The 26,969-nt window shown below is 44.7% G+C and overlaps 1 protein-coding gene across 7 annotated transcripts; it reads left to right on the top strand.

The window, feature by feature from the left end:
- The first annotated feature begins 196 nt into the window (after positions 1-196).
- Positions 197-26,969, top strand: LOC133381351 (zinc finger protein 91-like). Of its 7 annotated transcripts, none has more exons than XR_009761666.1 (5): positions 204-605; positions 6,220-6,345; positions 7,781-7,873; positions 17,296-22,395; positions 26,313-26,969. XR_009761666.1 is itself a non-coding variant. In XM_061620369.1 (4 exons), exon 4 carries the CDS (start codon positions 17,600-17,602, stop codon positions 20,693-20,695), a length of 3,096 nt encoding a protein of 1,031 aa, XP_061476353.1. In that variant the 5' UTR covers positions 197-262; positions 6,220-6,345; positions 7,781-7,873; positions 17,296-17,599; the 3' UTR covers positions 20,696-26,969. The 7 variants fall into 7 exon arrangements, 4 of the variants coding, with proteins under 4 accessions (XP_061476353.1, XP_061476352.1, XP_061476350.1 ...); XR_009761665.1 differs by having other exon boundaries at positions 17,296-26,034; XM_061620369.1 differs by having other exon boundaries at positions 197-262; positions 17,296-26,969.

Below are 26,969 nucleotides of genomic sequence, written 5' to 3'. Positions count from 1 at the left end.
AACCCAGAGCGGCAATACGAAAGGGCGCAAAGAAATAGAGGGTGGAGAGGGGAGGCTCCAAGAGGTCTGGCAGCAACGAAAGAGGCTCCAGCCTTTTGTTTCTTTGGTTTTGCACGATGCTCCTGCCCGCTCACGGCAACCTTCGAATGAGGGCCGGAAGTGCGCGATGCGTGTTGTTTCTCCCTTTTCTGAATCCACGCTCATTGCCCCTCCCTGTTCTGGCCTGGTCAGTTTCCTTCGGACGGAGAACAAAGGAGCAAAGGTGGGAAAAGAAAGGGGGGGATAACCCCCAAGCGCCCGTTCTGAAGACCTTTAGGGCTTCTCCATGCAACCCAATCCAATCCAGTCTTAGGCAAAGCAGAGCCCCAACTCCACTCTCTTGCATGGCTTTACCGCAACCCCGGACTCTTCAGGCTGTCCCGGTGCAAACTAAGCAGCCTCGCGAGGCTGGGTGGGCAGAGCGGCTCCATTTTCGGCTCTGAGGGTCGACCCCGCCCCGGGCGGTGCCGAGAGAGACCTCCCTGTCTGGAATCTTAGCGAGCCGCTGCCAGTCAGGGCAGACAACGATGACCTAGGTGGGCCAAAGCAGGTTCCTCTGTTTCAAGGTAGGGCAGGGCTCAGGGGGTTGTGGAGGGGGATTCATTCCTTGCCCGCCCAGGAAACCCCCTTGGTGGTTGCCTGCCTCCCTAACTTGCCCAAAACGCAATGCCCTGACTCGTATGGAATCAATACAGTTTCTCGTTTTATGTGCCACGGTAACTTCAAATGGTGGAGGGGGGGCACTGTTTACTTTTTGGCTGCTCAGGAGACTGAAAAGAGCTGAGGCCCCATCTGCACTAAACATTTCAAGCAGTATCAGGTCCCTTTGAGCAAACATCGCTCCCCCAAGACTCCAGAGAACTGTAGTTTGTGAAGAGAGTTGCCAGGATACTCCTTTTCCCCTCCCAGAGCTACAATTCCCAGAGCGGTTTAACAGCCAATCCATCTTCCCAGCACCCTTGACAAACTACAGTTCCCAGGAGTCTTCAGTAGGAAGCCTCAACTGTGAAAGTGGGTATAATACTGCTTTTAAAGCAGACATTAAAAACAAGTCTCCCTCTGTGTGTACATAGCGTTTAAGTTGCTGGTTGCCTATAACACCAGCAATTTTCAAACAATTAAACACAATATAATCTGTTAAAAGTTGTATGTTAAAAATCAGATGCCTGGGTAGGTTTGCTGAAATTAAAAAAAAATACCAGCATAAAAAAAAGCTGGGGATGGCATCTAATATTAATGGGTCTACTTGGAGTAAGCCACACTGAGTGAAATGGGACTTCCTCCCAGGTAAGTATGTGTATAAGGTTTTGCCCCAGTGTTTGTATGTGTGAAGGATAAATGTCTCTTGGCTGCCATCGAGGAGGAGGAGGAGGAGGAGGAAGTAGAGCAGCGAGGTATGGCTAGAGAGAGGAAGTGACAAAGCGGTTTCCTCAGTGCCCCTCCCATCTCCACAAGGTATAGATTGACCAAAAAAATGACAAGAAAAGGTCTTTGGAGTGCAAAGGGACTCCATCCTTCCCTTGGAAATCTCATTGGGGTCCAAACATACCCCCAAGTCAACCAGTGTGACTGTTTTGCGGGTCTTCATGAGAATTAAATTGCATTTGCCACTGCCAATTTCCTCAGTTTGAAAAGGTCCTTTTGGAGCTCTTCACAATCTCTTTTTGCTTTAGCAACTCTGATCAATTTAGTATCATCAGTGAACTTCGCTACCTCAGTGCTCACCCCTAACTCTAGATTGTTTATGAGCAAGTTAAAAAGCACCGATCCCAGTACTGCCCCTTGGGGGACGCCACTATTTACAGCCCACCATTGGGAGAACTGTTCATTTATTCCTGCTTGCTGCTTAACTAGTTCCTGATCCACAAGAGGACCTCTCCTCTTATTCCGTGACTGCCAAACTTACTCAGGAGTCTTTGGTGAGGTACCCTGGCAAAAGCTTTTTAAAAGTCTACATACACTATGTCAACTGGATCACCTCTATTTATATGCTTTGTTGACACTCTCAAGTAATTGCAATAGGTTCAGGAAGTCTTGTTGTTCTAAATGTTTGGTTTTTATTTCCGTGATCCCCCTGGATCCTTTATAAAGATTGGTGTTATATTGGCCACTTTCCACTTCTTACGTATGGAGGTGGATCTGAGGGACAAATGACATATTTTTTGTTAGAAGTTCAGCTACCTGACATTTGAGTTCTTTGAGACCTCTTGGGTGGATGCCATCTGGACCTGGAGATTTGTCATTTTTTAATATTGTCTGCTATTTATTTTATTTTATTTATTTAATTACGCTTTTAAACCGCCCTATAGCAACAAGCTCTCAGGGCGGTGTACAGCAAAATAAAACCACATTTAAAAACAAACAAGTGTGGATTAAAACATACAATATAAAACATATTTAAAAACAAAATTAAAATATGAATAAAATAAAAATACAGTTACAGTTAAGTTTAAAATAAAATTAAATTTAAGTTTAAAATGCCTGGGCGAAGAGGTAGGTTTTTACCTGGCGCCGAAAAGATAACAAAGAAGGCGCCAGGCGTATCTCATCTGGGAGGGCATTCCATAATTCGGGGGCCACCACTGAAAAGGCCCTAGATCTAATTGTTGTTCTCCGGGCCTCCCTATGGGTTGGGACCCAGAGAAGGGCCTTAGATGTCGAGCGCAGTGAACGGGTAGGTATATAGCGAGAGAGGCGTTCCATCAGATATTGCGGTCCGATGCCGTTAAGGGCTTTATAGGTAAGAACCAACACTTTGAATCTGGCCCGGAAACATATTGGTAGCCAGTGCAGTTGGGCCAGAATAGGTGTTATATGGTCGAATTTCTTCGTCCCAGTAAGAACTCTGGCCGCAGCATTCTGCACTAGCTGAAGTTTCCGAATCGTCTTCAAAGGTAACCCTACGTAGAGTGCATTACAGTAATCCAATCTAGAGGTTACCAGAGCGTCAATAACTGAGGCGAGGTTCTCCCTGTCCAGATAGGGTCATAGTTGGGCTACCAGCCGAAGCTGGTAGAACGCATTCCGTGCCACCGAGGCTACCTGAGCCTCAAGTGACAGGAGCGGATCTAATAAGACCCCCAAACTACGGACCTGCTCCTTTAGGGGGAGTGTAACCCCATCCAGAGCAGGTCTGACATCAACCACCTGGGCAGAGTACCCCCCCACCAACAGCATCTCAGTCTTGTCAGGATTGAGTTTCAGTTTATTAGCTCTCATCCAGTCCATTATCGCGGCCAGGCAGCGGTTCAGTACATTGACAGCCTCACCTGAAGAAGATGAAAAGGAGAAGTAGAGCTGCGTGTCATCAGCATATTGCTGAGAACGCACTCCAAAACTCCTGATGACCTCACCCAGCGGCTTCATATAGATATTAAAGAGCATGGGGGACAGAACTGAACCCCGCGGGACCCCATATTGGAGTACCCAGGGACTCGAGTAATGCTCCCCAAGCATCACCTTCTGGAGGCGATTCCCAAGATAGGAGTGCAGCCGCTGCCAAGCAGTGCCTCCAATTCCCAAGTCCGTGAGTCGCCCCAGAAGGATACCATGGTCGATGGTATCAAAAGCCGCCGAGAGATCAAGGAGAACCAACAGAGTTACACTCCCTCTGTCTTTCTCCCGACAGAGGTCATCGTACAGGGCGACCAAGGCCGTTTCTGTACCAAACCCCGGCCGAAAGCCCGATTGAAATGGGTCCAGATAATCAGTTTCATCCAAGAGAGCCTGGAGTTGGTGAGCGACCACGCGCTCTAGAACCTTGCCCAGGAATGGAACATTTGCTACCGGTCTATAGTTGTTAAAATTATAAGGGTCCAAGGAGGGCTTTTTTAGGAGCGGTCTCACCACTGCCTGTTTCAGGCAGAGTGGGACCACTCCCTCTCGTAAAGAGGCATTAATCACCTCCTTGGCCCAACCGGCTGTTCCATTCCTGCTAGCTTTTATTAGCCATGCTAAGCTCAGAATGTCACATCTCATTCACCCCAATCTGCCTCAGTTCCTCGAATTCCCTTCCTGCAAAAGCTGTGCTTGCCTAGTTGGTCCTGAGCGTGGAACTGGGAGCATTTCAGAGAAAGCTACTTTCAGCATCCTGCCTAGCAACCAACATTTTGGTTCCAGGAACTCACAGCTGCATTTCCGTTTGTCATCGGTGCCAACATGCATCACAAACACTGACTCCTCAGCGCAATCTACTAGGCTATCTTACTAAGTCCTCATTCTCCATGATAGAAGGAGAGCTATCAATTTGGGAGTGGGACACAGCTACAGTGCTCATAAGGCACCATCCACAAACCTCTCTGCCTATCTCAGCTTCTCCAGGTCACCCACTTTGGCCTCAAGGAAATGAAGTAGAGCCAGGAGCTCACTGCATCGAGGGCACACCCACGATTTCTGTCCAACTGATAGGACGTTGTTCATGTTACAGATAACACAAAACATTGGAAAACCCCCACATCCTTGCTGGCTTCCTGCTTGCATAATTGTTTGTGTAGTTTATTGAGGTTTTTTGTTTGTTTCTAAAGTATGGTTTTGGTTAGCTCAAGGAAAAGATGGGGAGAGTGGGATGCCCTGGCCTCCTCGCCCTGCTGTCGAACTTGCTCTGCTGCTGTAGTTAGGTCAGCTGAGATAATGTGGTCAGCTTGAACTAGAAGCTGGTGAACGTTAGGTGGGCCAATGTAGGATTCAGCAACAGTTAAGTTGTACTTGATTTTAACCTTGCATATTCTTTTGAGCAGAGTTAAGTTTAAAAGTGAAGTTGCATAATCATATTCCACTTTGTTTTTCCATGTAATCATTATTTACATATCCTGTTCTTTTTCTTCCTTCCCCAAGAATCATTCCTGTGCAATAAGCTGTTGATTTCTTGTTGATATGATTATGATGATATCTTTTGTATGCTGAAATCATTCGCTGGTTTCTCCTGACGGATTTAAAATAAATCACTTCAAACACATTTTAGCTTCTTGAGCCCTGTTTGGGCCACTACCCTCTCCCACTGGAACAATTTAAGAACCTCATTTTCCATTTTGACATGAGGCGGTTCGACTGCCCTGTGTACTTATTAGGAGATCATTGGGCCATCTGTTCACCCTTTTTAGGCTCTGAAATGGCATCGGAGCAACATTCTGGATCCTCTCCTGGTTTACTCCAGAGGGGAAACAGCCGCCATGCAGCCAGCTCAGATAGGGAAAAGATCATTGGGGAGGCAAGACGAGGACAACCGGAGTGGGTCCTTCCTTCTTTGAGAGAGACAAGTTGCAGGAGACCTTGTCTCTTACTCTTGTCCTTCTAGAGCTCCCTCTGAGGGAGGCTGTTGGCGCTGTTGAGTTTTTCCCATGAAATTTTGAACACTACATCAGAAGGGCCGTGTTGGATCAGGTCCAAGACCCGTCTAGTCCGGCATCAAGGTGGCAGACCAGATGCCTCTGGGAATAATATGAGTGCCACAGCACTCTTCCAGTGATTCCCAGTATACTGCCTCTGATAGTGGAGGTAGTCTATAGCCCTCATGGCCAGGTGCTGTTGATAACCTTATCCTCCATGTATTTGTGTCATCCTCTTTTAAAGACATCCAAGTTGGTGGCCATCACTTCATGTTGTGGTACTGAATCCCAGAATTTAATTCTGCACTGTGGGCAGAAGTGGTTTATCCAGAAGCTGCCAACATTTTTCTTTATTGGATGGCCGAGAGAGAGAGAAACTGGTCTCTGTGCAATTTCTCCACACCAGGCATAATTATATACATCTCTATCAAGTTCTTTGTTAGTCATCATTTTTCTAAATGATGTATCCTTTCCTCACAGGGGAGTTACTGTAACCCTTTCATCATTTTGGTTGTCCTTCTCCAAGGTATTAAGCTTACCGGACTCTTAATTTCCCCAATACCCATTGGATTCAATTTTAATAATTTGTATTATGTTGGTCGCTTAGCAGTTCTCAGATATGGAAGGCGACCTCAGGGGCAAGGTACAATTTTTTCCAGAACATCAGTATTTTCACATTTGAGTTCTTTAAGAAGTTTTTCGTTTGGGAAATGCCATCTCTGCTTGGTATTTTGTGAACACTGAAGGATAAATCCCCGTTTGCCATGACTCCCTTTGGATTGTGAGTGAAGGGTAGATGATTTCCACGCCTTGCCTGAATGTGTTTATGAAGAAGGTGTTTGTTTTCTTATTCCAGGGGCTGGTGTATTTGAGGAGGTGTCCTTGTATTTCACCAAGGAGGAATGGGTCCTCCTGGATCCAGGCCAGAGAGCTCTTTACAAGGATGCCATGGTGGAGATTCATGAGATGATCACCTCTCTGGGTAAGGATCCCCATTAGATCACTGGAAGGATGTTGATGGACCTAGCCTAGAAGTAAGAATATAAGAAGCGCCCTTGTGTATCAGGCCAAATGCCCATCTAGTTGAGGATTCTGTTCTGGCAATGGCTAGCCAGACACCTCTGGAAGACCACGATCAGGACATGAGAGTCACAGCACTCTCTTTGTATGGGGTCCCTCTACTGCCTCAGATGCTAGTGGTAATATAGCCATCCTAGCCAATGGGCACATCTGCTATGAATTATTCATCTCAGGTCTCTTTTCTGGCTGGACAGATCTCTTATGGGGGGAGGAGGACTTCTCATTAATTCAAAGTACACAGGACTAGGCTGGATAGACCCGGGAGCAACCGATGAGCAATGCTAGGTTGGGGCTGTGTGGGGCACCTTAATGGCTCTGGAAGTTTGCCCACCCATTGCCAACCTCCCCATCACCTTGATCCTCCCTCTGTCCTTCAAGGTAGGCAGCAGTGTCAACATCGCTTAGGTGTCCAGGTGTGTACTGCGGCCCCCCGCCTGAGCCACCCACTCCTGGATAGGCCAATGCGTTGACTCTGTTTAAGGCAGATTCATGCGTGCATTTTTATGTTTCAAAAAGTACATCTCAGTTCAAAACTCATCCACATCTGGCCGGAAGGAGATGGAGGAGAAGAACTCTGGACCTGCTATGGATTTGGGGCCCACCTGAATATGGCCCAAGACCTGGCCCACAGTTTGAGAAATGCTGACCTAGCAGGATTCGGGTCCTTTTGGCCAGAGCTTGGAAGATTACGTTTAAAAAGTAATAAATTGCAGTTACAATTACATGGACCCAAAAAAGTAGTAATTACCGTTACAATCACAACTGCTCTGAAAGTAACTGATTACTTTATCTCAGAAGGAATCACTGCAGTTACATTTCAGTTACTTTTTTTTAAAAATGCCTATAAGGTGGCCTTGGCTGCTGCACATCTAAGTAGCCTGAAACAACAGTAAAAATAAACACACACAGAGGGTAGTAGAATAATTTTTTTTGATGGACCTGTCCAAAGGCACAAACATTTTGTCTGACAAAGGGGTTTAGAATGTTGTCAGACATCGTACCACCCCATCTCTCTCTCTCTCTCTCTCCCATCTCGCAAAGCAGGGCCATTTCATAAAGAGCTAGTTCATGATGGCAGCTCAAATGGAAGTTACCCAAATCACTGGAAATCTCAGGAAGGTTTTGCCACTTAGTGTTGTTCTGTTATAGGATATAATTTGCACGAAACATTTGCTACAAGTGTGTAATGAATGGCTCTGTACTTACTTTGTTGCTGCTGCTTCCATTATTAACCTATGCACACAATTATTGGAAAATCTCAGTAAAAAAAATAACTGAGGAGCCATATGACTTCACAGGTGGGTCCAAATGTTTTGTATTCATTTTTTCTCCTTCAGACAAGAGGGCTTAAGGGAGAAATCCAAAGTCCTGGCTGGGAGCAGCAGGGGGCGCATTGACCGCCACATCCAAAGCCCTGTCCAGAGTGAAAGGTGAGGGGCAGTTAGTTTTACCTTTTTTGCTGTGCCAGCTCTAGGCTGGCACAGCAGAGGGGCCCAGATGTTTGGATGAGCCTTCATGGAGTGGATCTCCCTGTAAGAATTGAACTTTAGCACATTGGGGGGAAACAGAGGGTGCAACTTCTACCCTGACATTTTGTATATGCAGTATGATGGTTCAAATGGGGTTGCTGATGCTAGGAGAGCAACGTGCAGCCATGCACCAAAGGTCCCAAAGGTGAGGAAGTTTTTCTCTCAACCTTCACCAAAGTATCTGGAGGGCAACAGGGTGGTGAAGGCTGAGCTACGTGAACAAATCCATTTCTAAGTTTCCCACCCAAATTCTTATGATCAAAATTCTGTTTTCATCCTTTGCATTTGCCTCTGGCCTTACTTTCTGGAAAACTGCTTTAACAAGCCTTTCATCTCAAAATATGCCTTTCTAATGGCCCCTTTTCAACTCAGTGAAAGTACATTTTGCTCCCTGGTTGCTGTTATTTTGTTGTTTTCTGAGGTGGTCAGTGTATCTTGAATATTCAGCTTCAGGCAATACTAAACAAGCGTTAAAATGTTTTCAGCACCAGATACCCCACAATGAAGAAAATGCACACTACCTGTATTTGTTAGTGCTCAACAATCTGAAAGATCCAGCAACTGTATCAGAGGAAAGGAGGGCCCACATAATGCAAAGAACATGCTCCTAGGAGATGTCATTTCTAAAACTGTTGCTCATTAGCCAAACAGCATAGATCAAGATCTTTTTAACCAAGCAGCACTGGAAGAACATGAGAGGGGGACTAAAGTCAGCTGTCACAATTTTTTCCTGTAATTGCTGTGTAATGAAACTAATTTCCCTTCACCCTGGATGCCTTTCCCCTCTTGCCAGCATCACTTTTGTAGAATGTGACTATTAATATTGAAGTGGTTGCATACAGAGAGTGCTTTAAGACTGGAGGTCTGACTTTTTAATAGTGTTCTGTGGATAATACCTAGATTGCATAGATCATGCAAGTTCCTTACAAAATTCTTTGGGGTGGGGAGAATCAGATCACAATACATATTTAAGACTCAACAGCATTTTTTAAAAAGCCTCCTTTTGTCACTGATTTTGTATTTCACTGATGATTATAATCTTTTCTTCTTCTTGGTGATCACTCGTGACCAAGTAAGATTGTCTTCCAAAATAAAGTCTTTAACAAAGGATCCATCTGAATCTGTATCCACCGCCGATGTACCAGTTCATGACTAGGGGCTTCTGGATTTCACAGTCCTGCCCCCGTCACCGATCGCCATGGGACTTTTGTTATGGAAGACGCCTGTGCGTGAATTTGTTTTAAGTGGGGAGATTGGCGCACCACGATCAACACACAATCTTGACAGAAAAAGGCTTTGATCCAATGGCATGGATACCACGACGATTGGAAGTCTTTTATCTGCTGCAGCCTTCATCCGCCTTCACAGCCGTTGTAACATACACATTGTTATCCTCCGCCTGTTCTGCCGTTGAGCACTTTCTTGGGTCGTTCTTTGTCTGGTTCCTCTCCCTTGACCTTACCAGGATGGGTGACCCTGCTGGGAGTACATGACTCCCAACGGCATCGCTCACAGGGTTCATTGGAACACGCAAGCCCGCTTACCACTACAAGGTGATGATCCAGCGAGGGGGATGATTATAATATTAAACAAGGAATTACCAAGAAATTCAAAAGTGGAGATTTCCTCCAAATGAGGACATCCAATGAAGCTGAATGCTGCAAGATTTGGGACAGACAAAAGAAAGTACTTCTTCACACAACACATAGCTAAACTATGGAATTGGCTCCCATAAGAAGCATCCAACTTGGATAGCTTTAAAAGAGGACTAGACAAATTCATGGAGGATAAAGCTATCAGTGGCTACTACTAGCCATGATGGCTCTGCTCTGCTTCCATAGTCGAAGGCACTATGCTTCTGAATACCAGTTGCTGGAAACTGGAGGGGAGAGCGCTCTTGCACTCAGGTCCCCCTTACAGGCTTCCCATGGGCATCTGGTTGGCCACTGTGAGAACAGGATGCTGGATTAGATGGGCCACTGGCCTGGTCCAGTAGGTGCTTATGTTCTGGCACGTGGGAAGCTTTACAACTAGAAGGCAGGAATGTTATCAAAATATCTGACTGCTGGATTGTGTGACAACATGCCCTGTTGCGCTACGGTCAGCACAATGTTACAGTGTGTCCTTTGCCTTGTCTTTCCTCGTGAGTTCTGGGTGGAAGAAGCAATGATGCTTCTTTTATCAGTGGCAAGGAAGAGGTGAGTGCACACTCAAAGAGGAGGGCCTTCTGAGAATACTTAGTCCAGAGATCCCCTAAATCTGGAGTTGGCATTGCCAGTGATGGCAGGTAGCACTCCATCAATTTCATAATCTTTCTTCTGTATGGGAGGCTAGAATTGCTACTGAGGTCCAGAAAATAGCTGCCTTGTGGTGATGTCCACATTATTAGTCCACTGGGTAGACAATCTTCCTTCCTAGATTGTATGTATTTTTATCTGCACGAGAAGCTTTAAAAAATGGGCTCAGGTTGTGAGGGAATAAAATGCAAAAGCACAGAGAACAATTTGTGTGTGTGTGTGTTTGTGTGGTCTACAGTTGTAGATTCTCACAATGTCCATGTTGTAAAACAACCAGATAATATAGAGAAGACTTTGTAAAGAAAAAACAAGGAAGGGGAGATTGTGCTGACGGGGAGGTTTTTTTAAGTTGAGGGCAAGCTCACACACACACACCAGAAACCCGCCGCCATGCATTTACTTTCAGTGGAAGCAGGCGCATTTAAATCCCTGCTGAGCGGAACTGAGGGCCCGGCTGAGCTGTCTCAAAAGGCATCTCCCCGTTATACATAAATATATCTCACTCAAAATCACTGCTCTCTGCCACCGTGCGTTGCAGAGCAATGGCTTGTGCAGGAGAAGAGAGTACCAGGGCTGTTGCTTTTCTTTATGTGTCCTCATTAAGGTGTGTGTGTGTGTGTGTGTAGAAGACGGGAGGGGAGGGGAGGCGGGGGGAGGAGTGGAGCTCAACCTTTTCTGGGAAGCTCAACAATTCTGTGCCTTCCTTTAGTCCCTCAACCCCTTGGCTTTACACAGCTCTTTTTGCAGGCAGTTGGGCAAAATACCTCCCAAGTCTCATGTAAAGAGAGCCCGGCAGAGCACAGAGCCACTTACAGTGCTGTTTGTTTGCTTGGGCTTTTTGGAGAATTCCCTTCCTTTTTCCTCTTGGTGTTTCCTGTACAAGGCTCTGCATCCATCCATCCATTCATACGCGCTTACCAAGCTGAGGGAAGGGAAAGGGGAGGGTGGAATGGAAGGAGTTGGGATCAAACGAATACCACTATTTGTAGGTGCGGTAGGGCGATTGAGCTACTGAGCGAGCGGGGAGGGCAGGTGGGGGAGAGATCGGGGTGGGGGGGCAGGGTGAGTGAGTGAGCAAGTGGGGAGGGCAGGCGGGATGAGAGAACAGGGGTGGGGGGGCAGGGTGATTGAGCAAGTGAGCAAGTGGGGAGGAAAGGTGGGGGGAGAGAGCGGGGTGGGGCAGGGCGAGTGAGTGAGTGAGCGAGCAGGGAGGGCAGGCAGGAGGAGAGACCAGGGGTGGGAGGGCAGGGTGATTGAGCCAGTGAGTGAGCAGGGAGGGCAGGCGGGGGAGAGAGTGGGGGTGGGGAAATGCTGACCTAGCAGGGTTCAGGTACTCTTGGCTGTCTGGCATCTTCTCATCCCATTGATGCCTTGCTGGAGAAAATACCTCATTTCCCATTCCCCAAATGAGCTGGTATGGAAGAAAAGGCAGAAGGGGTCTCCTGTGTGCTGCTTGGGATGTTTAGAAAATTATTGATATTAGGAGAGATTTATAGACCTCTTAATCTCAAAGCTCTCTAAGTGATGTACATAAAAAACGATAGATTGTGGTAGATTTCCATCCATTATCTCCTATCACCAAGCGATCAGGGAAAATTACTTGTGCTTCTTCAAAGTCCATAGCACCTTTGATAATGGCCGACCTCCAATTGGGATGCTCATGGGCCAAGGCTTCCCAGTTCTCTGTGCTCATGTTACATTTTTTTAGATTAGCTTTGAACACATCTTTAAACCTCTTTTGCTGTCCACCGATATTCCGTTTTCCATCCTTAAGTTGGGAGTAAAGTAGCTGCTTTGGAACATGGTGATCAGGCATTCGAACAACATGGCCGGTCCAGCAAAGTTGATGTTGAAGGATCATTGTTTCAACGCTGGTGGTCTTTGTTTCTTCCAAAACGCTAACATTAGTCCATCTATCTTCCCAAGTAATTTGCAGAATTTTCAGGAGGCAGCGTTGGTGGAACCTTTCAAGAAGTTGGGAGTGGCTTTTATAGATGGTCCATGTTTCACAAGTGTACAGTAAGGTCGGTAGTACAATGGCTTTGTAAATAAGCATTTTGGTCTCCCTGTGAATATCCCGATCCTCAAACATTCTATGCTTCATTTGGGAGAATGCGGCACTCACAGAGCTCAGACGATGCTGAATTTCAGCATCGATTTCAGCTTTTACAGAGAGATGGCTGTCAAGATAAGAAAAGTGATCGACATTCTCCAGCGTCGCACCATTAAGCTGGATCAATAGTGCTACAGAGGGATTGGTTTGCACTTGCTGATGGAGCACTTTTGTTTTTTTTGATGTTAAGCGAGAGGCCAAGCTTTTCATATGCTTCTGCAAAGACATTTAGGATAGTTTGAAGATCTTCCTGTGAATGTGCAGAGACTACATTATCACCGGCATATTGAAGTTCTGCGACAGTGGTTGTAATTACCTTAGTTTTTGCTTTTAGCCTACTGAGATTAAAAAGCTTTCCATCTGTTCGATATGTGATTTCCACGCCAGTGGGAAGTTTCCCCTCAACAAGGTGTAGAATCATGGCAATGAAAATAGCAAATAAGGTCGGAGCAATGACGCATCCCTGTTTGACGTCTGATCCCACTTTGAATGGATCACTCTGAGAGCCATTGTTATCCAAAATTGTTGCCGTCACGTTGTCATGGAGGAGTCGCAAAATATTCACAAATTTATCAGAGCATCCAATATTCAGAAGGATGATCCAGAGAGCAGTTTGATTTACAGTATCAAAGGCCTTAGATCAATAAATGCCATATACAGAGGTCGGTTTTGCTCTGTCGTGCAGTGATGATCATGTCCACTGTACCCCTGGAAGGGCAGAAAGCATTTTGGGATTCAGGGAGGATGTCTTCTGACAGCGGCGTCACTAGCGGGAGTGTGGGGGGGTGCGGACCTCTGGTGCGCGCCCTCCCAGGGGCATGGATGAGGTGGCTGGGCTTACATGTGTGCACGCTCCAGGCCAGCCACCCCCATCCATGCCCCTGGGAGGGCGCACGCCGGAGGAGCACCCAGCCGGAGAAGGCGTGGGAACGCCGGCGCACCTCCCTCGCCCCGCCGATGCTGCTCATGGTCTCGCCCGCCTCCAAGGAGGAGTTGGAGAAGCCTTGCCGGGCAATGGCATGGGGCAGGGCGGCTTTGGGTGTCACCCCCCCTCATGGTGACACCCGGGTGCGGGCCGCACCCTCCGCACCCCGGTAGTAACGCCCCTGTCTTCTGAGATAGGTAGGAGGCAATTTGCAAGGAACCTTGCAAGGATTTTACCTACGGTAGCTAGAAGAGAGATGCCTCGGTAGTTCCCACAATCTGTTCTATCACCCTTCTGGAAAAGAGTGATAATTATGGCATCTCTAAAGTCTTCCGGGATCTCCTCCATCATCCAGATTTTTTTGATGAGCTTATGACGTTGTTGTGTAAATTCAAGCCCACCTTCTTTAAAGACTTCAGCAGGAATCCCATCAGGTCCACTAGCTTTGCTATTCTTCATTTGATTAATGGCTGTCTGTGTGTATATATATCTATACAGGCATACCCCGCTTAAAGTCGCTTCACTTAAAGTCACCTCGCTATAGTACATGCTCCATACTCCACCATACTCCACTTTAACGTACGCACTTCGCAATAACGGTAAAAGTAAAAAAGAGCATGTATAAAGAATGGAAGGAAGGACGCATCGCCAAGGAAGAGTACCGATGAGCGGCTCGGGCTTCCAGGATTAGCGTAAGGAAAGCTAAAACCCAGAATGAGCTGAGGCTGGCGAGGGAAGCGAGGAACAACAAAAAGGGGTTTTTCAGATATGTTCGAAGCAAGAGAAAGACCAAGGAAACGGTGGGACTGCTGCTCAGTGAGGATGGCAAAATGTTAACAGATAACGAGGAAAAGGCAGAACTGCTCAACGTATATTTTGCCTCCGTTTTCTCCCAAAAAGTGAACAGTGTGCAACCTTGCATCAGTAGCAATCTCAGGAAGGGGTCGGGATTGCAGTTCGAGATTGATAAGGAGATAGTCAGGAAATACCTAGTTAACCTAAACGAGTTCAAATCTCCAGGGCCTGATGAACTGCATCCCAGAGTATTGAAGGAACTTGCGGATGTACTCTCGGAACCTCTTGCCATCATCTTTGAGAAATTCTGGAGAACGGGAGAGGTGCTGGAGGATTGGAGACGGGCAAACGTCGTCCTGCTCTTTAAAAAGGGTAAAAAAGAAGATCCAGGGAATTACAGGCCGGTCAGTCTGACTTCAATACCGAGAAAGATATTAGATATCTATGTTCACCGCCCAGAGAGCTATTGCTAGTCGGGCGGTATATAAGTTTTAAAAATAAATAAATAAATAAATAAATAAATAGAACGGATAATAAAAGAGTCCATTGGCAACTATCTAGATGACAATGCTGTGATTAGAAGGAGCCAGCATGGGTTTGTCAAGAAAAAATTCTGTCAAACTAATCTCATCTCTTTTTTTGATCGGGTCACTAGCTTAGTAGATGGTGGAAATGCTGTAGATGTCATCTATCTAGATTTCAGCAAAGCGTTTGACAAAGTCCCCCACGACCTTTTGATTAGCAAACTAGTCAAATGCGGACTACATGAAAATACTGTCAGGTGGATTCACAACTGGTTGGAAAACCGTACTCAAAGAGTGGTCGTCGGTGGCTCTGCTTCGGACTGGAAGGAGGTCTCGAATGGAGTGCCACAGGGTTCTGTCCTGGGGCCGATACTCTTCAACATTTTTATCAATGATTTAGACGACGGGGTGGAGGGAAGCCTTATGAAGTTTGCGGATGATACGAAACTGGGAGGGATAGCTAACACAATGGAAGACAGGAATAAAATCCAAAGGGACCTGGATAGACTAGAAAATTGGGCTGAAATTAATAAAATGACATTCAATAAAGACAAATGCAGGATTCTGCATTTAGGCCACAAAAATAAAATGCACGGGTACAGGATGGGAAATACCTGGCTTAGCAGTAGTGCGTGTGAGAAGGACCTTGGAATTGTAGTGGATCGCAAGTTGAACATGACCCAGCAGTGTGATGCTGCGGCAAAAAAGGCAATCGTGGTTTTGGGCTGCATAAACAGAGCTATAGTTTCCAGGTCGAGGGAAGTAATAGTCCCACTATATTCTGCATTGGTCAGGCCTCATCTGGAATACTGCGTTCAGTTCTGGGTGCCTCATTTTAAGAAAGATATAGACAAGTTAGAGTGGGTCCAGAAGAGGGCGACGAGGATGATAGCCGGTATGGAGAACAAGTCTTATGAGGAAAGGTTGAAGGAACTTGGCATGTTCAGTCTGGTGAAGAGAAAGCTGAGGGGTGACATGATTGCACTCTTTAAGTACCTGAAGGGCTGTCACATAGAGGAGGGTACAGATTTGTTCTCTGCTGCCCCAGAGGGTAGGACTAGGTCTAATGGTTTTAAGTTGCAGGAGCGTAGATTCAGATTGGACATTAGAAGGAACTTCTTGACAGTAAGGGCGGTTCGGCAATGGAACCGACTGCCTAGGGAGGTGGTGGGATCCCCTTCACTGGATGTCTTCAAGCAGAGGCTGGACAGCTATCTGCGGGAGATGCTCTAGCTGTGGATTTCCTGCTGTGAGCAGGGGGTTGGACTCAATGGCCTACAAGGCCCCTTCCAACTCTACGATTCTATGATTCTATGACACTTAATGGCATGACGCCGCTGCCATCTAGTGGCGATTGCAGTGCAGTACATGCATAGATAATTGCTTCACTTTAAGTACATTTTCACTTTACATACATGCTCTGGTCCCAATGCGTATGTTAAAGTGGGGTATGCCTGTATATATACATCTATATCTATCTATATATACACATACATACATACATGCATATACATACACATGCACTCAGGCTGTCTCTTCTCACTATTTCAAAGGTGCATTTATACAAAACAAATTGTCCTCATTTTTATTTTAAAAGTACTGGTCTTCTCTTCAACAACAAATTCTGTTTTATTCTTTGTTGGCACTGTAGGAATCTGATCCCACCACAGAAATACTCAGCTTCACTTTGTATATGTACTAGATAAGGTATTGGTGCTTCTTTAATTTATTTCAGGGTCTATGGAACTTCCTCCCACAGTAACTGGGAGTTCCAGTGTGACCCTCTTCTGCTGGAAACATTCTGATAGAATGCCTATAAAGCCCCCTGGTAGCTCAGTAGAATAGGCTTAGGTATGAGATGGACACCAGCACTGCAAATAGTGTAAATGAAGGTTGTTTCTAAAGGGATTTTATGTGCATAAAACCTTGGGGTTTTAAATGGGCTTGATGTCAGTTTCTAAAGACAGAGGAGATACTGTTGCTGCCCCCTATTTCTAAGTGGCTTTACCACAAAGCCAAATTCCCTAAATCTCCACCCCAGCCAAATTCACCCACAAGCTGGTCCAGCTACCAGTGTCAATCTTCCTTCGACATCAAATCTCCTCTACTTGATCCTCTACCTTCTTGGACAGTTTGGCTCATGTTAAAAATCCATGTGTGTAGCCTTCCTCTGGTAAGATCGCTACACAGAGCAACCTGTCAGCCTAATGCAGCCACTGGATCCCTTTGTCTTCTCTTCATCAGCCAACTATTGTTAACACATTGTGAACAAATAGCTTAATATTCAGGCCTCTGCTCTCCATTCTTACCTCTCTGGCCTCTGCCTCATACCTCCCTTGTCAACTGCCTTTCCCTACTGACAGCTACCCATTCTTCACTCTCTAGAACCTCTAGCCAATCACAGCCTGTTGTTTCCCAGATTGATCAAAGTGAATTTACCTCATCCAGGCACCACCTATAAATCTAAAAAGCTATACCTCTCCCTCTTTTCAGAACCTGACACCAAGCAATTACTGCTAAAACAGATCTGTCACATAGTAAGAGTACAGGGCCTCGAACGTTGAGGTCTGAGAAATAATTTTTCAAAGTACAAATCATAAATAGACAGATATATACACAGAATTTCTCCACAGAGCTTTACCAGCTATCCCTTTCTATTCCATCTGTAGATGCCTGGGTATTGACAGCTGAGGGTGGACCATCAGAAGTATCATCTGCCAAAGTTGAGGAGCAGGAAAAGAAACAGAAATTGAGGAGTCAAGATGGAGCAGAGAGACAAGAGGGAAGAAAACACCAAAGTTGGAGGTTGAATCCAGTGTCTCAGGGGGTGAATAAAAAATTCACCAGAAAGCTTATCACCTAAAGGAAATGAGAATGTCTCCTGAATGCAGTAAAATCTTCAGTCGGCAACAGGTCAAATTGTACCGTATGTAAGAGAGTTCACACAGGAGAGAAAGCATATGAATACCTGGCATGTTCAAAGAGTTTCAGTCATCATCACCACCTTATTTTGCATCAAAGATGTCATGCAAACCTTATAAATTCCTGGAGTATGGAAAGAGCATCCATAAGGGTAGCACCCTTACTAAACATCAAAGAACTTGCTTCATCCATCACCATTTTTTCGGTCAGCATTGCCATCTTATTTCTCAGCACAGCTTCATTCGGAGTAGCTCCTTTAAATTGCATCAAAGAACTCCTACTGGGCTCAAACCTTATAAAAGCTTGGAGTGTGATGATAGCTTCAGTCTCGCTACCTCTTTAAGATTGCATCAAATAACTCATTCAAGGGACAAACCATATAAATGCCTGGAGTGTGGAAAGAGCTTCACTGAGAGTAGCAACCTTAGTAGACATCGAAAAAGTCATATGGAGTTTAAACCTTATAAATGCTTGGAGTGTGGAGAGAGCTTCAGCCAAAGTTGCACCCTTAGTAAACGTCAAAAAACTCATACAGTCAAGAAACTTTATAAATGCTTGGAATGTGGGAAGAGCTTCAGTTGCAGTAGCTCCCTTACTTCACATCAAAGAACGCATACAGGAGACAAACCTTATCAATGCTTGGAATGTGGGAAGAGCTTCAATTGCAGTAGCTCCCTTACTTCGCATCGAAGAACTCATACGGGGGAGAAACCTTATCAATGCTTGGAGTGTGGAAAGACCTTCAGTCACAGTAGCTCCCTTACGTCTCATCAAAGGACTCATACAGGGGAGAAGCCATATAAATGCTTGGAATGTGGGAAGAGCTTCAGTCACAATAGCTCCCTTACTTCACATCAAAGTACTCATACAGGGGTTAAACCTTTTAAATGCTTGAAGTGTGGAAAGAGCTTCAGTCACAATAGCTCCCTTACTTCACATCAAAGTACTCATACAGGGGACAAACCTTACAAATGCTTGGAGTGTGGAAAGAGCTTCAGTGAGAGTAGCAACCTTACTAGACATGGAAGAACTCATACAGGGGTTAAACCCTATAAATGCTTGGAGTGTGGAAAGAGCTTCAATGAGAGCAGCCACCTTACAAAACATCAAAGAACTCATACGGGGGACAAACCTTATAAATGTTTGGAGTGTGGAAAGAGCTTCAATGAGAATAGCCACCTTACGAAACATCAAAGAACTCATACGGGGGACAAACCTTATAAATGTTTGGAGTGTGGAAAGAGCTTCAGTCAGAGTTGCACCCTTACTAAACATCAAAGAACTCATACAGGGATTAAACCTTATAAATGCTTGGAATGTGGAAAGAGCTTCAGTGAGAGTAGCAACCTTACTAGACATAGAAGAACTCATACAGGGGACAAACCTTATAAATGCTTGGAGTGTGGAAAGAGTTTCAGTCAGCGTTGCACCCTTACTAAACATCAAAGAACTCATACAGGGGACAACCTTTATAAATGCTTGGAATGTGGGAAGAGCTTCAGTCACAGTAGCTCCCTTACTTCACATCAGAGAACTCATACAGGAGACAAACCTTATAAATGCTTGGAGTGTGGAAAGAGTTTCAATCAGAGTTGCACCCTTACTAAACATCAAAGAACTCATACAGGGGAACAACTTTATAAATGCTTGGAATGTGGAAAGAGCTTCAGTCACAGTATCTCTTTGAGATTACATCAAAGAATGCATACAGGGGACAAACCTTATGAATGCTTGGAGTGTGGAAAGAGCTTCAGTTGGAGTACCTCTTTGAGATTGCATCGAAGAACTCATACAGGGGACAAACCTTATAAATGCTTGGAGTGTGGAAAGAGCTTCAGCCAGCATTGCCACCTTACTTCTCATAAAAGAACTCATACAGGAGTTAAACCTTATAAATGCTTGGAGTGTGGAAAGAGCTTCAGTCATAGTTGCACCCTTACTAGGCATCAAAAAACTCATACAGGGCTTAAACCTTATGAATGCTTGGAGTGTGGAAAGAGCTTCAGTCAGAGTTTCACCCTTACTAAACATCGGAGAACTCATATAGGGGTCAAACCGTATAAATGCTTGGAGTGTGGAAAGACCTTCACGGAGAGCAGCAACCTTAGTAGACATCGAAGAAGTCATATGGGGATTAAACCTTATAAATGCTTGGAGTGTGGGGAGAGCTTCAGCCAAAGTAGCACCCTTAGTAAACATCAAAAAACTCATACGGTCAACAAATGCTTGGAATGTGGGAAGAGCTTCAGTCACAGTAGCTCCCTTATTTCGCATCAAAGAACTCATACAGGAGACAAACCTTATAAATGCTTGGAATGTGGGAAGAGCTTCAATTGCAGTAGCTCCCTTACTTCCCATCGAAGAACTCATACGGGGGACAAACCTTATCGATGCTTGGAGTGTGGGAAGGCCTTCAGTCACAGTAGCTCCCTTACTTCTCATCAAAGGACTCATACAGGGGAGAAGCCATATAAATGCTTGGAATGTGGGAAGAGCTTCGGTCACAATAGCTCCCTTACTTCACATCAAAGTACTCATACAGGGGTTAAACCTTTTAAATGCTTGAAGTGTGGAAAGAGCTTCAGTGAGAATGGCACCCTTACTAAACATCAAAGAACACATACAGGGGACAAACCTTATAAATGCTTGGAGTGTGGAAAGAGCTTCAGTGAGAGTAGCAACCTTACTAGACATGGAAGAGCTCATACAGGGGTTAAACCTTATAAATGCTTGGAGTGTGGAAAGAGCTTCAGTCAGAGTTGCACCCTTACTGAACATCAAAGAACTCATATAGGGGTCAAACCATATAAATGCTTAGAGTGTGGAAAGACCTTCAGTGAGAGTAGCAACCTTGCTAGACATCGAAGAACTCATACAGGGGTTAAACCTTATAAATGCTTGGAGTGTGGAAAGAGCTTCAGTCAGAGTTGCACCCTTACTAAACATCAAAGAACTCATACAGGGGACAAACCTTATAAATGCTTGGAGTGTGGAAAGACCTTCAGTGAGAGAAGCAACCTTACCAGACATAGAAGAACCCATACAGGGGTTAAACCTTATAAATGCTTGGAGTGTGGAAAGAGCTTCAGTGGGACTAGCAACCTTACTAGACATCAAAGAATTCATACAGGTGACAAAATCTGCTAATGTTTAGAGTGTGGAAAGAAGTTCACTCAGCATTGCCATCTTACATTACATCAAAGTACTCATACAGGGGACCAGCCTTACAAAAACTTGGAATGTGGAAGGAGCTTTTAGCATAGTTCTAGGCTATATGTGCATCAAAGGATGCATACAGGGGAGAAATCTTACAAATGTCTGGAATGTGGAAAAAGCTTCATCCACAGTAGAACCCTTACTTGGCGTCACAGAACTTATTCGTCAGATAAGCCTTATAAATTTTTGGAGTGTTTAAATATCTTTGTTGGAGTAGTACCCTTACTTTACATCAAAGAATTCACAGGAGGAAACAGCTTTAATCAGCTTGCCATTCTTCATTCACATAAAAGGATCCTTAATATAGAGAAATCATAAAAAGCTGAGAGAACGGAAAGAGCTTCTGTCATAGACACTACGTTAGATACTCATGAAAATTCAGTATGAGACATATAATAGTTACGCTCAGACTTGTTAGAAACATTTACCATTCACTTCTCAGTACAACTCTGCTATGTAATAGGTGCATGTAGCACATACCAGTGGAAGGAATTGTTGGAAATGTTTGAACTGTTAGGAAAGTTTCAGTGAAGATTGTTAATGAGCTCAGTTTTGGGAGCAGAGTCGTAAGCATGGTGAAGGTGAAGTGGAATAAAGGAGCTACGGAGTTGAATGGAAGAAAAAGTTTCGTCAAGAAATTCTTGCTTTAGACAGATGTAGACCTGAATGTCTGGCTTGCAGGCAGAAATGTTTTGCTTTCTAGAGTGTGAGAAGCAGAGATGCTGACCAAGCTTTAGCCAAACTAATTTTGAAGATTTGTTACTCCATGTGACTAACTGTCGGGTGAACTTTGTGAGTCTCCCTGTACCCTGATAAGGATTAGGATCATGTCAGCCTCTAAAACGATGGGAAACTGTTTCTGCAGGTGTTTGTCCCGTGACTTCTCATTTACCAATAAAGGACTGAATCTTTAATAATAAAAACTGAGGCGTGAGAAAAGGAGAGAATGGAATGCAGAAAAGTTGGGGTTTGTTTTGTGATCAAAAAAATCCTCAGCTACACTAGAACTCACTATATTTATTGATTGATAGTATTTGTGCCCTGAAGTTCAGCCAAAAGAGCTCCCAAAGTAGCCTACATACAATCATTTAAAGTGTGAGAGTGCCTGCACGCAGGGTTACAGTCTGAAGAGAATTATGGCATACAAGGGAGAAGGGATAGGGAGGGAAGAGGGAAAAAGCAAACTCAGGTACCAATTCTTATATAGTACGACTTGTGATGTTTGTCAAGAACAGCTAACTGGTCAAGGCCACCAGAGAGGATTCTGGGAGCCCATTATTACCTAGGACTCCCTACCGGGGGAGATCGAAGCTCAGTGTCAGACAGGCAATTTGCAACCTGGGCAGGGGGATGTAACTGATCCCTAGCTGTTATCCCTTATCAGCTTCCTGGGATTAGAAGTCAGGAAGGTGTGTGTGGATCAGAACCCCTGGGGGAGGCTGACTAGCTCCCTTATCTTCAAAGGCTTCAAAGGAGTAGACCCCTGCAGGGGCGGGATATGACTGTTTGCTTTCCCCCCTCCTTGTTGACCATTAAACCCCATAAAAAAGGAAGGATAAACTTCCAGTTCCCATTTTTTTCCATCTATTCGACTTGCCGGAGATATGACAGAGAAAGCCAGGCTGATCTATGTAAGTATAGGACCTAGCTAGTAAGTTCTTCATTTTACCTCTTTGTCTGTATTGAACCTCTCCCCTTTTGTCATGCCAATGTACCTGTGTAACCCATCTGGGAGTGATAGCTTTAAGGAATCAAATCATTGTTCTCTTTGTACATACTATGCTGTTTACCTTTAAATATACTATCATTTCATGAACGGTGTGTGTTGGATTGGAACTAAGGATTCTAAATTATACAGCCATGAGAGTGGCTGTATACTATAGCCAGCAGGGATTTTTCACATTCCACAATGTTAAATTGAAAATCCCTCCTCATGCCATTCTGATGCTTCCCATAAGCTCATTTCAAAACAAAACCTTACATAACTTATAGTCCTGAACTCAGAAACGCTTGCTTAACAACCCTGTCAATTTTCATGGCGATACACAAAACAGTCAGAGAGAATCAAGAGTTCAAAATCTAAAAAGAGAGAAAAAAAAACTCAGAGCCCTTTTGTACTTTTTTCTGCGAGTTCTCATAATCTGTTGAAATTCATTAAAAATCACCCATGTTCACAGAGTACCTGTAATCCTAATACTGACGTTGCCCCATACTCTGACCTTCATCTGCTGCAGTTTAAAAGTTTTAAAAATGCCTGGCTGATTTTTAATTAATTAAATAAATTTTGGCTGGGATCCAATGATAGCGCGGAGCATGGTCAGTAAGAAGCAACTGTCAGTTCTAAAAGCCTCACAGCTGCTGGGCTTGCCTAAACAGAGGGCCGCACCCACACCAGACTTTGATTTCATGTGAGACAGTCATGGCTTACCTCAAAGAATCCTGGGAAGTGTAGTTTGTGAAGGGTGCTAAGAGACTCCTATTCCCCTGAGAGAATGGTTTAACATTCAGCCACTCCGATTGAAGGTCTGTGAGGGGAACAGGGCGTCTCCTAAGCAACTCTCAGCACCCTTCACTAACTACACTTCCCAGGATTCTTTGAGAGAAGCCATGACTGTCCAAAGTGAAATAAAGGCCTGGTGTGGATGTGGCCAGGGAAAGCTTTGGTTTAAATTTGGGTGGGAGGCTACATGTGTCTGCTGTAGAATAAAAAGGTGGGGGAAAGCCTGAAAAAGAGTGATTCTGTTTACAATGTTTTCCTTTTGGAAAGGAAAGGGGCTTCCCTTCTGCCCAGTGCCCACCCACCCAATCTCCTCCCCTCCCACTCCCTGCCCCTTCCCTGGGTCAGTGTTGGACTACGACCTGGGAGACCAGGGTTTGAATCCCCACACAGCCATGAAGCTCACTGGGTGACCTTGGGCCAGTCACTGCCTCTCAGCCTCAGACAATGATGAAATCACCTCTGAATACCGTTTACCATGAAAACCCTACTCAAAGGGTCACAATAGGTGGGGATTGACTTGAAGGCAGTCCATTTTCATTTTCAAACATGATTGCATAGAAATAAATCCCACTGAACTCAAAAAATATGCAAATGATCAAACCCACCCTCCCTTCTCTTTCCTCCTATCCCCTCCTCTTGCCCCTTCCCTCCCCCTTCCTTTGCCCCTCACTCCCCATCCTCTTCCAATCCCCTCTTTCCCCTTCCCCCTCCTCCCCTTCCTCCTCCCCATGGTCAGTTTTACCTATCTTAAACATGATTGCATGGAAGTAAATACCATTGAACTCTATAAGCATGCAAATGATCAAACCTGCTCTCCCCTCCATCTTCCTTTGCCCCCCTCCAATACGCTCCTTCCCACTCCCACTCCTCCTCCCCCATGGTCAGTGTTTTCTATCCTAACCAAGATTGCATAGGAGTAAATCCCATTGAAAATAAGCATGCAAATGATTAGACCTGCTTTTCCCCTCTCCTCTCCCTTCCTCCTCCCCTGCCCACTCCAGCCCTCCCTCCCTCCCTCCCCCGGTCAGTTTTACCTATCCTAAGCATGATTGCACGGGAGTAAATCGCACTGAATTTAATAAACATGCAAATGATCAAACCTGTCCTTCTCCTCCCCTCTCCATCCTACCTCCTCCTCTCCCAGTCCTCCCCTCTGCATTTCCTCCCCTCCCTCCTCGTCCCCTCCCTATCCTCTGTGGTCAGTTTCACCTATCCTAAGCATGATTGCAGGGGAGTAAATCCCATTGAACTCAATAAGCATGCAAATGATCCATCCATTCTCAGCAAACTTGGACAGGATCCCATTTCTTACCTCCCGGATTAAAAAGCAGGGAAATTCACTATTAGGCAAAAAACCTTGCGGTTTAAGAACATACCTATAGCCCACAGCTATTCTATCAAACTTTAAAAAGCAGGGAAATTGGGCAGCTATAGTGAATGCACCAGGGGAGCAGGAGACCTGATATCCTCTCTGACATATTGTACTGCTCTACAAATTGGTCAAAATGCAAACACCATTTGGGTTGGTCTTTCACAGTCCAATCCACTTCCTGTGTAGCTTGGAAGAATTTGGTGTTCTTATGGTGAGTGGTGGCAACACTTACAATCTCCAAAGACAGAGAATTATATTTTTGTATGTTTGCTGGGGTTCTTCTTACTTTGCTTCTTTCCTGTGTTATTAACGTTTCTACAGAGAATCTACACTAGAAAATTTTATTTCCCTCATTATTCATCCCAGAAATCGGTGTCAAATTTATCTTTATTAATTTCAAAGCCTTTTTATTGGTCAGTGTCATATGATGGTGAAGACACCCTTTTGTGTTTCAAATTGGAGGTTATGTTCTATTTCTATTTTGGGTGCATTAACAGTGGAATTTGGACCTGCAGTTTGATGAAAAATCAGACTGATTCCAATGTGTTGCTACTTCAGCAATGACTCTAGCTGTTGGAAGAAATGTCTTCTTGACTGCTGAATGCTACTGTTACTGTTAGTTAATGAGGGTTAATCCCTTGGAATTCACATTGGACTCTGAGGTCCCTTCCCTCAGAGAAAGGAACCGGGATGAAGGGTGGTGGCAATTACTACGGAAGTAATTACTCCTGAAAGAGGGAGAGTTTGCCTGGGAAGCAGCGGCCCAGAGGGGTGGGACTGTTCTCAGAAGCAAAGACACCTCCCTTGGACAACTAAGGACAAGGGACCCCTGGAGGACAAGTCTTTGACAATGTTCTCCCTACTTTCTGATGAAAAGGTTCTTAACTACTCTTTTCTTTAATTTTATTTTTGCTTGACTCCTGGTTTTTCTGCTAGATTTTTGCTTGTTCAGGGCCTTTGTAACCCATCTTGGCTTTTTCCTTCTCTTTCAGAAGAGAGGGGATTTCTTGCATTGAACAGGACTGTTCCACAGTTTTGAGGGTGTTTGTGGCCGGTCTGGGGCCTTTGCGGCCTAGTTTGCTTTTTTACCTTCTCTTTCAGAGCAGAGAGGATTTCTTGCTTTGAACCCATCCCTTTAGTTTTGTGGGTGTTTGTAGCCATTCTCCTCTAATTCAGTCCTTTGGGGCTGGAGGTTTGGCTCATAAACAGCTCAACCGATCTTGCTTTTCTGGTGTTTATATATATCAGTTTCCTGTTGTATTATTTTTGCTTATTCCAAGGTGAGGTTTTGATTTAACAATTTTCCTTTCCCAACCTTTTCTGTTCATCCCTGTTCTTCTGAATCCTATCCGTAGGACCCTACGTTCATTTGGTTCCTTAGAATCCCTGTTTGAGTAGGTAGCTATCATATTCTTTCTTTTGTCTTAATATTTAGGATAAATGTCTATATAGTTGTAACATAGCAAAGCTTTAACTCTTTTGGACTAGTGGAAGGGGGTAAAGGAATGTAGAGTTGCATAATAGTTAAAATTATTGCTAGCTTTGCATGCCATTATTATTTTTGTAATAATTACACTGCACAATGTTCTTAGTACAGTTTACTTAGCCATATTCTATCTTTGGTTGTCCATTAATAGTTATTTGCATCTAGTGATCCTTATTTCTCCCTTCTCCAGGATTCAGTAATGTGCAGTGGCTTTTCTTTGATATTACCATGCTCCTCTCTTTCAAAGACTGAAATGCATTTGTTGGGATTCTGCTGATGTATTTAAAGTAAATCTTTCAAAACAAAGGGAGTGTAGCCTTTCAGATCGCCCCTCTGCACTGATGAAAAGACTCCCAGAGGAAGGAGCTGTTGGGATAGCCTGTCTCCAGACAAAATCACGGCATGTGATCCTGCTGCTGCCAGAGCGGAGAAGATAGGAGCAGGGCCTAGTCGGTGTCAGTGCCACAGCTTTAAGACTTTCTTCCCCATCTCAGTTTGGAACTTGTGTCCCTTCAGATGTTGTTGGTCTCTCCACTCCCATCAGCCCCGTCTGCATGGCCAGTCATCAGGGATTATGGCAGGGATATTCCTGCAACATCTGGAGGGCCAGAGGATCCCAATCCCTGTTAGAATTGATGGATATGTACATGCTTAATTAACACGTGGAAACATTTTTGGTTTCCAACATGTAAAGAAAGTATTCTGGATATTTCATTGCTCTTTTAATGTTTTGGGAAAGGAAACATCTTGGTATTTGTTTCTGTTTGTCATCGAGTCTGGGCTGATTATGTTTTAACTGCTTTCTGCTTTTTTTGCTGTTTAAAAACATACATAATAAACCTGAGAA

This window comes from Rhineura floridana, chromosome 3 (genome assembly GCF_030035675.1).
Source record: "Rhineura floridana isolate rRhiFlo1 chromosome 3, rRhiFlo1.hap2, whole genome shotgun sequence".
In the NCBI taxonomy this organism is placed as follows: Eukaryota; Metazoa; Chordata; class Lepidosauria; order Squamata; family Rhineuridae; genus Rhineura; species Rhineura floridana.
The sequence above is the reverse complement of the archived record's forward strand: the minus strand, read 5'-3'. Positions and strand labels throughout refer to the sequence as shown.

Excerpts from the sequence above, each read along its gene's own strand:
- LOC133381351 (XM_061620369.1), top strand. The coding sequence starts at position 17,600 with ATGTTCAAAGAGTTTCAGTCATCATCACCACCTTATTTTGCATCAAAG.